Source organism: Paramormyrops kingsleyae, chromosome 2 (genome assembly GCF_048594095.1).
Source record: "Paramormyrops kingsleyae isolate MSU_618 chromosome 2, PKINGS_0.4, whole genome shotgun sequence".
NCBI lineage: Eukaryota > Metazoa > Chordata > Actinopteri > Osteoglossiformes > Mormyridae > Paramormyrops > Paramormyrops kingsleyae.
The window spans coordinates 19096830-19110421 of NC_132798.1; the positions used below are offsets into that span (position 1 = coordinate 19096830).

A 13592-nucleotide genomic window follows, 5' to 3' on the forward strand; every position below is an offset into this window, starting at 1 on the left:
ATGGTAATCTCAGCGGGGCCTTGCAGAACGAGGGCCGCATCGCAGGGATTGTGGACAGATGGTCGCAGAGGAGAAGCGTATGCCCCCTGCCCCCACCCCGCACTGAATAGCTGGCTTTCCCCATGCTGTGGGATAGGATTGAAGGGGGTCGGGATGGGGGGAGGAGTTCCTTGGGCAGGATCTTCGGAGGCGAAACATGAAGAGTTAGGGTGTCCGTGTTTCTGGGACTCAGCGAGACGGGGCTGCGCGTCAGAGACGAGAATATGACTCAAATCACCAGTTAGTCACTAGCAATTGAAGAGGGGGGCCCTACCGGCTGCCAGAAGGCAGGGAAATTAATCCTGTTTTTATTGGTTACCAGTTGGGCGCTCTGCTTGGGGGCCGGTGTAGGGATCAGCGGGTTTGCAGGCAGTGCCTGTGATCAGGTGGTCAGCAGTTCAAATCCCAGGGTCGACGGTGTGATTTCATTGTTGGGCCCCTGAGAGAGGCCCTTAACCCCCAATTGCTGCAGGGACTGTCTGACACTGCTGAATAAAAGTGTCTGCTAAATAAATAAAATTAAATGAAATAAAATGTAAAATGTATTGTTATCACTCTAAAGTCATGTTGGTAGTTACTGGATGCTGCTATTCTTTGCCTCTCATATAAAGATCAGTGGCTGTGTGACTCTATCAGTCAGCTCAGACATGCTCAGCTCGCGGTATCTGACTGGCGTCTGCTGTGAAAGTACTTCTGAAATCAGTGGATTCTATCACACGCCAGTGATGGAGCAGAGGATTGGCCCCTACACCCTTTTTTGGGTGGGGTTTTGCCCGTCCTCAGCTGGCTGTGAGGCTTTGCAGTGTGGCCAAGGCACTTACGCATGTAGCTGAACAAAGCATCCCCCTGATTTAACCAATTCTGTCGTATCTGTCAGCCTCCTGGGTTGCTAATCACACCGTGGGTGTGGGGGAGGGGAAATGCCTTGCTACCTCACCAGATGACATTCCCCCCACCCCCCAGGGAAAGGGCTGAACTCTGCCGGTGGTACACATTTATGAGCTATACTTACACAGGAAATTCACCCCCATGCATTTGCATAAAAATTTGAAGAGTAATTTCCCTCCAAGATAGCATTCACAGAATCACTGTCATCCGTAATGTTATTTCGGGGGGTATTTTCTTCACAGTCAAATCAGACGGTGAGAGTACATCGCACAAAAAGAGAAAGTTGATGTGCTAAGAACACTTAAATAATTACAGTCTCTGACAGTAAAATAGCTGTTTAAATACCAGTTCTGCACCAGCCGCGGCAGGCTAAAATCAAAGACGGCTGTGTAGGCCGTAAGCGCAGAGCTCTGTGGGTTTATGTCCTGGAAAGTTTTTTCTTGGAAAAAAGTTGCAGAAAGAGGCAGGAGCACGACGGCGATTGGCCAGGGTGGGGTCTTCTGAGAGGGTGCCACCTTAGCAAAGCGCTGGCACCACCCAGCCAACCTCGCCACCGCTGCCATCCTGCTGCAAAGCTTCACCGCCATTGTATGCACTGGGGGGGCTGCGATTGGACCTCGACCGGCACTGCCCCAGTCTCCCTCCAGGAAAGGGCGTTTTGTGTCCCCCACAGCTCCCAGTATAAATATTCAGAGCTGAGTCATGGAGAATCCCGGCTCTAGTTATCTCTGGCGAGACCTCCCGATGCCGGAACCTTCTGGAAATCGCTGTTGCAGTCTCATCTCGGTCCCTGCCCTGCCAGGCCCTCATGGAGTTGCGCTGACTCTCGTCCAGGGGCAGCCTGCAGGCACGCTGACATCGAGCCTGGCGTTCATGCCGGCTACGTTTGCGTTGTCATTTCCCGCCTGTCCCATCTCCAGGAGCCCACTAAGCCCTTCGCTCCATCTTCTGAGTGCTCCGCATAGCCCGCAGGGGAGAGGGACAATAGGGAGTTGAATCTGAATTAGCATTTCTCCTGCAGTGTCTTACCTGGACTGCGATTGGGGGCCCCCTATTGGACATGTGGGCTAATTGCAGCAATGCGGGCCTCATACTCCTGGGTTGCTGCACTTTTGCTGCCACAATAAATCGAATATTTATCACTGAAAATCATCAACTCATCAACACCCCCTACTGCCTTCCTACAGTGGCACAGCCTACACACCCCACTGTTCTCACTCTCTGTCTCCCCATCACCCCCTTGCCCCCCCCCCCCCCCCCCCCCCATCCCAGGTATAAGGGCTTCATCAAGGACTGTCCCAGTGGACAGCTGGATGCCGCCGGCTTCCAAAAGATCTACAAGCAGTTCTTCCCCTTCGGCGATCCCACTAAGTTTGCCACCTTTGTCTTCAACGTCTTTGACGAGAACAAGGTAACTGGGAAGTGGGAGAGGATTCAGCAAGGCTTCCCAAGTTCCTGGGAAGGATTCTGGGTGTCTGTGAGTTTTTGGCCAGATACCAAAAAGAGCTTCGCGGGCAAACGCTCACACCTTCACTGGCTTGTAAGCTGAAATACCTTCTTATTTTCCTGAAAAGGCTCACTGGTGCATAGAATAGTGCCAAAATCGTCACGCTGTGACGCAGGGGGGTGGGAGCTTGCGTTTGGAGAGCCTTGGGGGGTGAACCCCCCCCCCCCCCACCATTACTACCCTTACTGTGGGTTCATTGCCGCCCCTCTATGCCCCCAGTAAGCAGGCCCTTCACCCCCAGGTGGCGCCAGTGGCATGTGCCCCATCAGCCCATAATTGCTGGTTACCATGGTGAATAATCCGCGAGCCATGTGTACAGTCAGACCTCGGACATTCACGAGGTTACGTTCCGGAACCCGTCGCGAATGAGGAGGATTCGCGGATGTTTGGTAGAGTCACTAAAAATTGTAATATGTGCTTTCTATAGTTTAAACCCTAAATATGCTCCCAAAACACTTGAATTTTATTTAAAAGTTAGCTTAATACATTACATAAAAAAAAAAATGTCTGATGTAAAAAGAGTACACAGGGTTTAATCAAAAGGTAAAGACAAGCAGGACAACGGAACAGGCAGCAAACTCAAAATTACGTTAATGACCGGACTCGGGAAACATACTTAAACGCAGACTTGTACACACAGGACTAATGACAGGAACTCGAAACAGCTGATCACACGGGGATTCCACAGGAGGTAGATGAGGGGGTGCAGCACACAGGAGGATCGGAGGAGCAGGTCATGACACTTCCAAAGGGAATAAACTTTGCGAATGGGATTCGCATCTTGTAAAGGTACAGTACAGTATGTACATAAAAAGGTACGTTTCCATAAGAAAGCCACGTTTTTTAAGGGCCTTTTTAAACTGATATTTATTGTATTTCTAGAACTTTCCCCAAAAACACAGTAGAATATAAATTAACTAAATTTTTCTTATCAATTTTACACTTAAAAGCATGAAAACTTGATGATAAATCACTACGAAAATTAAACAAATACTTCTTTAGGGTTTTTTGAGGATTTCGCAGATGTGCGACAAAATTGAGGATGCATACAAGTTCGGTTCCAGTGAAATTTTCGCGGATCTGTGCACGAGGGCTTACTGTACTGCTGTTTCACGGTTGCTGTGATGAGGCTTTCTCCAGCCACCCCAGTCATGGGCACCACCGTGACCCACATTCTTTTTGACAACGAGAGGAATCACCCCCACTACTACAGTCGAAACACTTTCTAGTTGCTGCGGACGATCTCAGTCCCCTTCAGTTTCTCAGCTGTGCTCCGGAGACTGAAGCTGTGCAGTATGATTATCACTGTGTCTTAATGCTGGTTTGGGCAGAACTTCATTCTGTTTTTCGTGGGGGGGAGACATCACTGAGAGACCATGTACCCCATGCTCAGATTTGGGAATGTGAGTGAGGGTGTGGGAGTGGTATGTAGGCCATGTTTTTGGGGAGTGGGGGTTGGGTAATGTGGAGGCTGCTGCCTGACAGAAGAATACATCTTGCTAATGAGCCGCAGTGACGTCCGGCCGCCTCCAGGGGCATGCAGCCGAAATAGCAGCAGGCTCGTCCCCAAAAAGCTGCCCCACTTTCTGGTCCAGGTGAGCCCAGGGCTCTGCCCTGTATCCTCCCGCTCAGTCTCCATCTGTCTGCCCCCCCTCCACAGGACGGACGCATCGAGTTCTCCGAGTTCATCCAGGCGCTTTCCGTCACCTCGCGGGGCACCCTGGACGAGAAGCTCCGCTGTAAGTGCACATGCAGTGACATGCAGTCTCACGCAGTCACATGCAAATGCTGGCAGACACAGATACACGCACATACACACACAAACACAGGCACATTGACACACACACTAACACACACAAACACAGGCACATTGACACACACACAGATACACACACAGGCACACAGATACACAGGCACACTGACACACACACACACACACACACACACAGCTGTGGGATATCATATCTTGCAAAGGGCATTCCCACATCAATTTCATACAGTGGTCTGTCCCCCCAACCCTCCTCCCCCTTGGGAAGTGTGTGTTACACCCCATCTCAGGTCTCGAAGGTTGAGTCGGTCAAGCAGACTCCACACTGGATTCCTTACCTGTACTGTGCCACCTGACCGTACTGGAGCCCTTACTGGTACTGTGCCACCTGACTGCACTGGAGCCCTTACTGGTAGTGTGCCACCTGACTGCACTGGAGCCCTTATCTATACTGTGCCACCTGACTGCACTGGAGCCCTTACCGGTACTGTGCCACCTGACTGCACTGGAGCCCTTACCTGTACTGTGCCACCTGACCGCACTGGAGTCCTTACCGGTAGTTGACCATACTAGAGCCCTCACCGGTACTGTGCCTCTTCACTACACTGGAGCCCTTACCCATACTGTGCCACCTGAATGCACTGGAGCCCTTACCCATACTGTGCCACCTGAATGCACTGGAGCCCTTACCTATACTGTGCCACCTGACCGCACTGGAGGCCTTACTGGTAGTGTGCCACCTGACTGCACTGGAGTCCTTACCTGTACTGTGCCGCCTGTCTGCACTGGAGCCCTTACTAGTATCATGTCACCTGACTGCACTGGAGCCCTTACTGGTAGTGTGCCACCTGACTGCACTGGAGTCCTTATCTATACTGTGCCACCTGACTGCACTGGAGTCCTTATCTGTACTGTGCCACCTGACTGCACTGGAGTCCTTATATATACTGTGCCACCTGACTGCACTGGAGTCCTTACCTGTACTGTGCCGCCTGACTGCACTGGAGCCCTTACTAGTATCATGTCACCTGACTGCACTGGAGCCCTTACTGGTAGTGTGCAACCTGACTGCACTGGAGTTCTTATCGATACTGTGCCACCTGACTGCACTGGAGCCCTTACTAGTATCATGTCACCTGACTGCACTGGAGCTCTTACTGGTAGTGTGTCACCTGACTGCACTGGAGTCCTTATCAATACTGTGACACCTGACTGAACTGGAGCGCTTATCTATACTGTGACACCTGACTGAACTGGAGCCCTTACTAGTATCATGTCACCTGACTGCACTGGAGACCTTATCGATACTGTGCCACCTGACTGCACTGGAGCCCTTACTAGTATCATGTCACCTGACTGCACTGGAGACCTTATCGATACTGTGCCACCTGACTGCACTGGAGCCCTTACTAGTATCATGTCACCTGACTGCACTGGAGCTCTTACTGGTAGTGTGTCACCTGACTGCACTGGAGTCCTTATCTATACTGTGCCACCTGACTGCACTGGAGCCCTTACTAGTATCATGTCACCTGACTGCACTGGAGCTCTTACTGGTAGTGTGTCACCTGACTGCACTGGAGTCCTTACTAGTATCATGTCACCTGACTGCACTGGAGTCCTTTTCTATACTGTGCCACCTGACTGCACTGGAGTCCTTTTCTATACTGTGCCACCTGACTGCACTGGAGCCCTTACCGGTACCGTGTTGTCTGTCTGTATGGGACCTCTTTTCAGTACCTCCTGGCCTGATGGACCTGGCCCTCTCCCCGGTGTGTTTGCAGGGGCCTTTAAGCTGTATGATCTCGACAATGACGGCTACATAACTCGGGACGAGATGCTCAACATCGTGGACGCTATTTACCAGATGGTGGGAAACACCGTTGAGCTGCCGGAGGAGGAAAACACCCCGGAGAAACGTGTCGACCGCATCTTCGCCATGATGGACAAGGTAAGCCCCTCCCACTCACGCCCACGCTATTGGCCCACATCAGGAGATGGAGACAGGAGAATGTGGCTCGCATCACCAGCTAGTCACAATGGGGGGGGGGCTCCAGGAAGTTGGGCAGGTTAAACCCCAATTGCTCCAGGGACTATCTGACCCTGCTGGATTAAAGATAAATAAATGTCATATAATTTTCACATACCCTCAAAAACACACACCCCAGCTCAGAATCGACCCTTACTTTGAGTACATCTTCACATAGCTCCGTGGTTGAGGGTGCCTCCACCATCCCCACCCCTTTGTCACAGTCCCACTCCTTTCATCTAGTCCCGCCTCTCTTCATCTAGCCCTGCCCCTTTCATATAACCCGGCCCCTTTCACCTAGCCCTGCCCCTTTCATATAACCCGGCCCTTTTCACCTTGTCCCGCCCTTTCATATAACCCGGCCCCTTTCGCCTAGCCCCGCCCCTTTCATATACCCCGGGCCCTTTCACCTAGCCCCGCCCCTTTCACCTATCCCTGCCCCTTTCACCTATCCCTGCCCCTTTCATATAACCCGGCCCCTTTCACCTAGCCCCGCCCCTTTCATATAACCCGGCCCCTTTCACCTAGCCCTGCCCCTTTCATATAACCCGGCCCCTTTCACCTTGTCCCGCCCCTTTCATATAACCCGGCCCCTTTCACCTTGTCCCGCCCCTTTCATATAACCCGGCCCCTTTCACCTTGTCCCGCCCCTTTACCGTCGTTTACCACACCCAGCTTCATGCTGGCTTTGCTGTAGCCTGCTTCCTCACAGCTGCTCCAGCTGCCCACCCACCCCCCCAATCTCCAGCGATGCCTGTTAAATCTGTTAAATTATATCTGACTTATAAATCACCAGTACAGCCAAGTAGCTGAGCTGCCTCTGAAGTGTTTTACGGCAGTGTAGTTACGGACCACGAGGCTGGGCACACCCCCTCGCTGGAAGAAGCCGCTGAAAGCTGCCAATTAAACCCGATGCTTCACCTCAGCTGCCCTCTACTCTCTAGAGGATGGGTGTTCCCTGGCTGAGTGACACTTTGGGTGGAGAAAGCGTGTCTGGGAATTATATGTGAGGCGGAGTGGTTTTTGTCAGCAGAAGTCCTGTTCAGAGACCAAATGTAATAAGGGGTAGTGGGTCACTGGCATTCCACTTTAATGTCAAGTGCATTGATTTAAATGAAACTGACAACCTGGACTGCTGCCATTGGAACGTAAGGGAACGTGGCAATGGTGTTGTGAAATGCTGCCACCTGCTGGTGAGAAGGGAAAGTGCGATCTCCAGAGTGCTAAATGTCCCGTGCAGATCGCTGCTTTTTCAGTTTTTATTGATCTTTTTCCAGAACGCCGACGGGAAGCTGACGCTGCAGGAATTTCAGGAGGGCTCCAAGGCAGACCCCTCCATCGTTCAGGCGCTGTCGCTGTACGACGGCCTGGTATAGGGGCCTGGAGCGTGTGACAGGTGAGGTGTGCTGCTTGCTGGGTGACAGGAGTGTCACTGTGGGCGGGACAGGAGCAGTAAATGTCTTTGGGAGGCTTCAACTGTAGTCAAGGAAACTGTTAAAAATACCGTACATCAAACATTTATCCTCTGAGCTTGAGTAATAGATATGGACAGTAATTTAAACAATTAAAACATCCCTCAAAGCCAATTTAACTAGTTCTGCTAATTAGAGTTTAACAAGTCCCAAAACATGGATTCTGTCAGATTTGATTATGTTAACAGATTTTGTACCCCCCTCCCTCTTTCCTGTCATTAATTTTTCCTTTGGATAATGGAGAAAACATTTGCTTTTGTTTCCTGAAAATGCAGCCAGATTGGTTCACAGAGAGCAGGACAGACGGAATCTATTGATGTATCAGTCTTTTAAATATCTGCATCGTGTGCTTTATGATTTAGACTCGGCCAAGTAAACATACAAATGCTGTAGGGTAGAGATCTGTAAAGGTCTCAGGATTGCTCAGTCCTGCCCTGGTCTTCAATGACTTTCAGTACCGAGAAACAGAGATCAATCTTCTGTGGTCCCTGCAGTTTTAGCCCCCCCAGTTGTTCTGCGGCGTTAAGCTGGCTGAGGGGGAAATTAAGCAGCAGATGTGTTTACATACACTGTGGCCTGTCAGCTGACCCCATGCTGACCCCCCTCCCCCTCCAATGTTCAGACTTCTGATCCAAGCAGCAGCCCCCCCGAGTGCCACTGTCCATGGCCATTCCTGCCTGTGATTCGGCAGCCTGCGTGCGGCTAATGTATACCTGCTAATGTATACCTGCTAATGTATACCTGCTAATGTATACCTGCTAATGTATACTTGCTCGCTGCCCATAAGGTCACACCCGTAATTACTCACACCTGCGTTGTGTGTCTCAGTCCATCCACACCTGTTTTCATGACCTGGAAGAACAAAAACAGTTACTTTGTTCAAAATATCCACTTTAAACCAGTTTTACCTGGTTAAATGCATTTTTTTGTTCCCATAAGTTTCTGACACTAACACTTGATGGTCTGCAGGAGTTTGTAAATGAGGAAAATGATTCCTTAAAACCTCTCAGAGCTTCTCCTGTTCCCTTGCTGCCAGTTTCAGCACTTCCTGTGGATGGCTAGCGGTCAGAATGAGGCCTGGTGACATTGTCGGGCCCCTGGGTCTTCCTGGCGACTTACCAGGTGCCGCTGCTGGTCCTGAGGCCCCCTGTTGCTTGCAGGGCCCTGGGGGCCCCAGGTTCCGGCAAGTCAGGGGTGAGAAGCTGTGCTGTGCCTTTATAGAGTCCTAATTTTGTGCCGTCGTCTCTCTTCCCGCCGCCAGGGTATGCAGAAGTGTCTCACCTAGAACCGCCACCCACCTACTCACAAGAAGCTACTCATCACTCTGCCCCTGCAAGGAGCTGGGAGAGATCGGGGTTGGGGCGGGGGGGGGGAGACACGCACCCTGATGAGAGTCGGGGGCAGGGCTCCTTTCGTCACTTTGTCCCCCTCCATCGTCACCTTAAAAAAAACTTGTAACTGACTACACCCCCTAATGATGGCGAGGGGAGAGGGGGACAGGAGCGTTACTCCGAAGAGGACAAAACTGACACGAGGAACTTGGTTTGCAGCTGTGAAATTGAGGTGCGGGGCTAGAGTGGGGGGGGGGGGGGGCACTGGTTTTGAATGCTTGGGGGGTAAACTGCAGAGTTATGCATGAGCACCTGATCAAGGAGCAGCGAAGGCAGCGCAGGCAGCGCAGGGAGCTCCATCCGACACGACTCGCCCCCGAATCTCCGCTGGCTGCTGCCTTGTGTCTCATCCACGTGGAAATGTCCATTTTAACTTATTCCATTTTTTTATTTTAATCAAATGCAGTGTGTCAAATGTTTGTTAAAGTGATCTCCTTCCCAGGTGGCTGCAAACAGAAAAACAAAACTGGTCCCATCTTAGAGAACTGGAAAGGGGCGGAGCTTGTGTGTGCATCATGTCCTTTGTCATGTGTGTCCTCATTTGGTATTCTGTGTGTGTTACTCGTTCGGTCCTCGTATGACCAGCTCCCACCACTGGAACCCAATAGAGCACCTTCCGGAAAATTCTGCTTCAATAGGCCTCAAATAAAAGCCGCCCGCTTCAAAGCAACTGCGCTGCATGTCCTCTGTGTGCATTACGTGAGCACCGATTCCACCTGGCTGTCAGTGTTTCTGTCCCCTGTATTTGTTGTTTTTTTCCCGCGACCCGCAGTCTGTGGCGTGAATGTGAATTCTGCCTCTTGCTTGTGACTTCCTCCTTTCTCATTCTGGATGTGGCAGACACAAGGGCAACTGGCCTGTCCGTTCGCGTCGTTCCCGTGGTGAAGAGTGTTTTGCCCATGAATTTGTTTCCCTTCCCCTGTCTGATCACAAAGCGCACCACAGAAATATGGTGCTTCCTGTAGACTTGCTTACCTCAGTCTTTCTGAAGTCTAACTATCTTTATAACTGTTAATCTTACCTGGAAACCCAGAGGGGGGCAGGACAAGACCTAAATCAAGAGATAGGGAAAGGCAGTGAAAAGGCATTCCTCTCTGTGAAGACAAGCTGTAAAAGGAGCGTTTCTAGATCCCTAATCAGATTCCCAGGTTGATAATTACTCTCATTACTCTGATCAGCAAAATTAAAATTTTAAGCCTTTATGGCCTGAAATTTCCTTAATGATATTAGACTTGTGTTATGCTTTGAGGAAAAGCTCCATAAAGCCTGCACATCCACAATCCTCTTACTTCCAGGGCACCAAAACCATTAATGAATGTATTTTAAATATTCTGAACTGCCACTGACAATAGCATCAGAACCTCTATGAAGCATTTTAAGCTCTGTGTTCCTGCATTATTTTCACCCGAGATGTAATCTTTATCTTCATGCAAGTCCCAGTTCTGGATAAAGAGAGTCTGATTAAACACACAAAGAAGCTGTCGTCTTCTCTGTGTTAGGTGAATACATTTGTCTAAAAAAAAAAGGTATGTGACCCATCATTGGTGGATTTAGTTTTCACAGCGATGACCTCAGCCACATGTTTCCTATACCTGCTTGTCAGTCACATGTGTCAGCGTGGAGGTTTTGGGAGTTTTTGGACCTTTCCATCTGGCAGAATGCAAGGTAGCTTGTGTTGCTACCTTTGGATCATACCATGACATTTCGGGTGGGGGGGTGGGGTGCTCACATCTGGATGTGGCGCCTCGGCCCTTACGCTATCGATTTGCTTGTGTGTGTTGTCGTTTGTCACATCACCTGGTTTCGGTTTGAGCTTCAGCCCTTATTCCCTGACCTCCTCCTGGTGGTATGGTCTAGAGACCACTGTTCCCTCAATGATTACAAGCTTTCCAGGTCCTCAGGCTACAGATCAGCAGCACACAGCGGTGCACTGACCGTCACGCTTTGTTCTTCATGATTGGGATGAGGTCTTGTTTGTGGAATGTACTGTTATTGTTTTTTCCAAACATGTTTCTCATTCAGGCCAAAATGTTCATATTCTATCTGCCCACAGAACCTTTGGCCAGTATACTTATAGATCATCCATGTAGTATTAAGCAAAATGTGAAATGTGTGTGGGTTTTTTGGAGAGATGTCCAGCAGACCACTCTCACGGAAGGCGGATTCGTGAAACTGACACTAGCCAGTGCTAGAGTGGCTGGCCAGTGTCTAGCTCTCTGCCTGGGGTTCTATCTGACCTTCAGGAGTGTTATCCATCCTGCTGTGCGAGCGATATTTGTTGGTATACCACACCCAAGAAGAGCGAAAGTGGTATTGCATTTTCTCCGTTTGTACACTAGCTGCCTGTCCGAGGATCGATGGAGCTCTTTAGAAAGCTTCAGAAGTGCTTTTATGACCGTTTCAAGTCTTACAGGATTCTGAGCTTGTTTAGAACTGACTCGCACTCACAAGCCTTTGCTGTGAAGTGCTGTTTGAAGGTGACAACCAAAGACTGTGCTTTTTAAAAATTTTCTGTAAAGGCTTCCTCAGTCTCAGACCTGATCATTATCTCAGTGATCGGCAGAGGTGGAAAGTTCAAGTCCAGAATGTTCAAATCCCAAACCAAGACTTCAAGAATGTTCTAACCAATCAGCTGCGCATAAAGAATCACAGGGCTCTATTTAGACCATCAAGCGCAAAGCGGAACTAACAGTTATGGGCGTGTCCAAATCCATTTCGCTATTTTAACGGCATAAAAACGGTACTTCGCACCAGCGCAAGGCGTGAGAGGGTTGTCCTAACTCTCTTTACTTGGTATGTTTTTGGTGTAACATGCAATAAACCAATCGGGATAGCACGTCACCTCACCTTTAAAATGTAGCGGCGCATGATCTACTGTGGATTGCTATTACAATGTCCCGTTTGCCCGGAAGCTGGGGCAGCAGGCGTGAGGTGAAGTAGCAGACAGTCCGTCCTCGCTTCCTGGCACATTGGATCCCCGCTTAGTGCCAAAAGCAGTATAATGATATCATAAGGCGTGGAGGCTCGCTGCTGAACGACAACAGCGGCTGGGAACGGGGATTTAATTATGCTTGTATGTTTTATTTAAAATGTGGGTCTTTAGTTTGCAAAATATAAATAAAAGTGTGATATTTGTTAAAACACCGCAATTCAGCTCTTCTGCCAGCTGATGTACACCTCTTTTGTAGGCATCGGCGCATGCAGTTCAGCATCACGCCTTCTAACATCCCGCAATGCAGTGTTTCCCAACCCAGTCCTCGGGGAACCCTGGACAGTCTACGTTTTTGCTTATCAGCTCACAGCGCACCTGTGCCAGGTATTCGGTCTTCCTGATTGGCTAGAAGCTGGGAGGGAGCAAAAACGTAGACTGTCCCCGGTTCCCCAAAGACTGGGTTGGGAAACACTGCTCTAATGCGACCTTCTGAGGGCTGTGTTGTAATCTTCCACCTGATTTATCTAAATATATGAAATCGGTAATCTAAATTTCCTTTCAGTTACAGTACGTGCTTAATTCTGATAATGAACTCGGAAGGTTTTTTAATGATACGGTTTTTTGTACTATATTATTTTTCTTTTGGTGTTTTATTGAACAGTACGATTACGTGAAAGGGCCAGTTGTACTCCATATATAATAAAACTTATATAACTGAAATAAAATAAATTAGTAGCCTACACGTAAAGCGCATATCTGTGTCAATAACGATCGAGCGTCATGCACCCGCACGTTTCTACAGTATAACGCGCCACATATATACCAGTTAACAATGCACCACTTACTTTAGACGTGGGTTTTTTATCGAAAGCGCTGGTACTTTCTGTACCTGAACTTTCCACCTCTGGTGATCAGCATTTCAGACTGAAATTTCTCTTAATAAAGGTATATCCTAGAACAGTGGATCTCAAACCTTTTGATCAAAGGTCCTCATCAGATTTTTGTTCAGAGGTCTGTAACAATTTTCAGTAACAAAACGGCATTTCATGAACTTTAATGAATTAACAATAGCCTTCGATGTAGACATTAATATATAACAAAAGTGGGAAATATTTAACACTCGCTGATGGTTTTTGTACTTCAAACCACATTAACCATTTTTAGATTAACCATATTGATTCATAAGGTGCATTATCAGATGAGTCCGGATTAACTTGCGGTTCGATCCGTATTCAGACCACGTTCCGCACTTGTTGAATCCCTATCATAGAGGATCAAAAACTTCTCCTCACAAACAATCAGTTTAGCATTACATTGTTCAAAAAAGATATGGAATTAAGGGTATTGTCTGACATTTTAATCAAATCACGTATTTGTGAGGGCTCTCAGTTTAGCTCAGAATGAGTACAGATTTCTTCCTCACCATACTATCTTTGAAGGTGTCATCATTTTCCGCATGGATAAGGTTGTCACGCTATATCTTTGCTGTGTTACGCTGTAGTTGGGTTTCCTGCATCCTATAAATAAAGGGCTGTTTTCATGCTTATTCTGAATAAGCGAATTTCA

At 48.9% G+C, this 13592-nt stretch overlaps 1 protein-coding gene across 1 annotated transcript in view; it reads left to right on the forward strand.

The window, feature by feature from the left end:
- The window catches only part of LOC111858776 (neuronal calcium sensor 1), a 29790-nt gene extending 16198 nt beyond the window's left edge, over positions 1–13592 (forward strand). The window contains exons 4-8 of the mRNA XM_072707511.1: positions 2200–2338; positions 4095–4173; positions 5987–6153; positions 7509–7627; positions 8965–13592. Of these exons, the coding sequence (XP_072563612.1) occupies positions 2200–2338; positions 4095–4173; positions 5987–6153; positions 7509–7607 (484 nt within the window). The 3' untranslated portion in view covers positions 7608–7627; positions 8965–13592. The remainder of the gene's footprint in view (positions 1–2199; positions 2339–4094; positions 4174–5986; positions 6154–7508; positions 7628–8964) is intronic.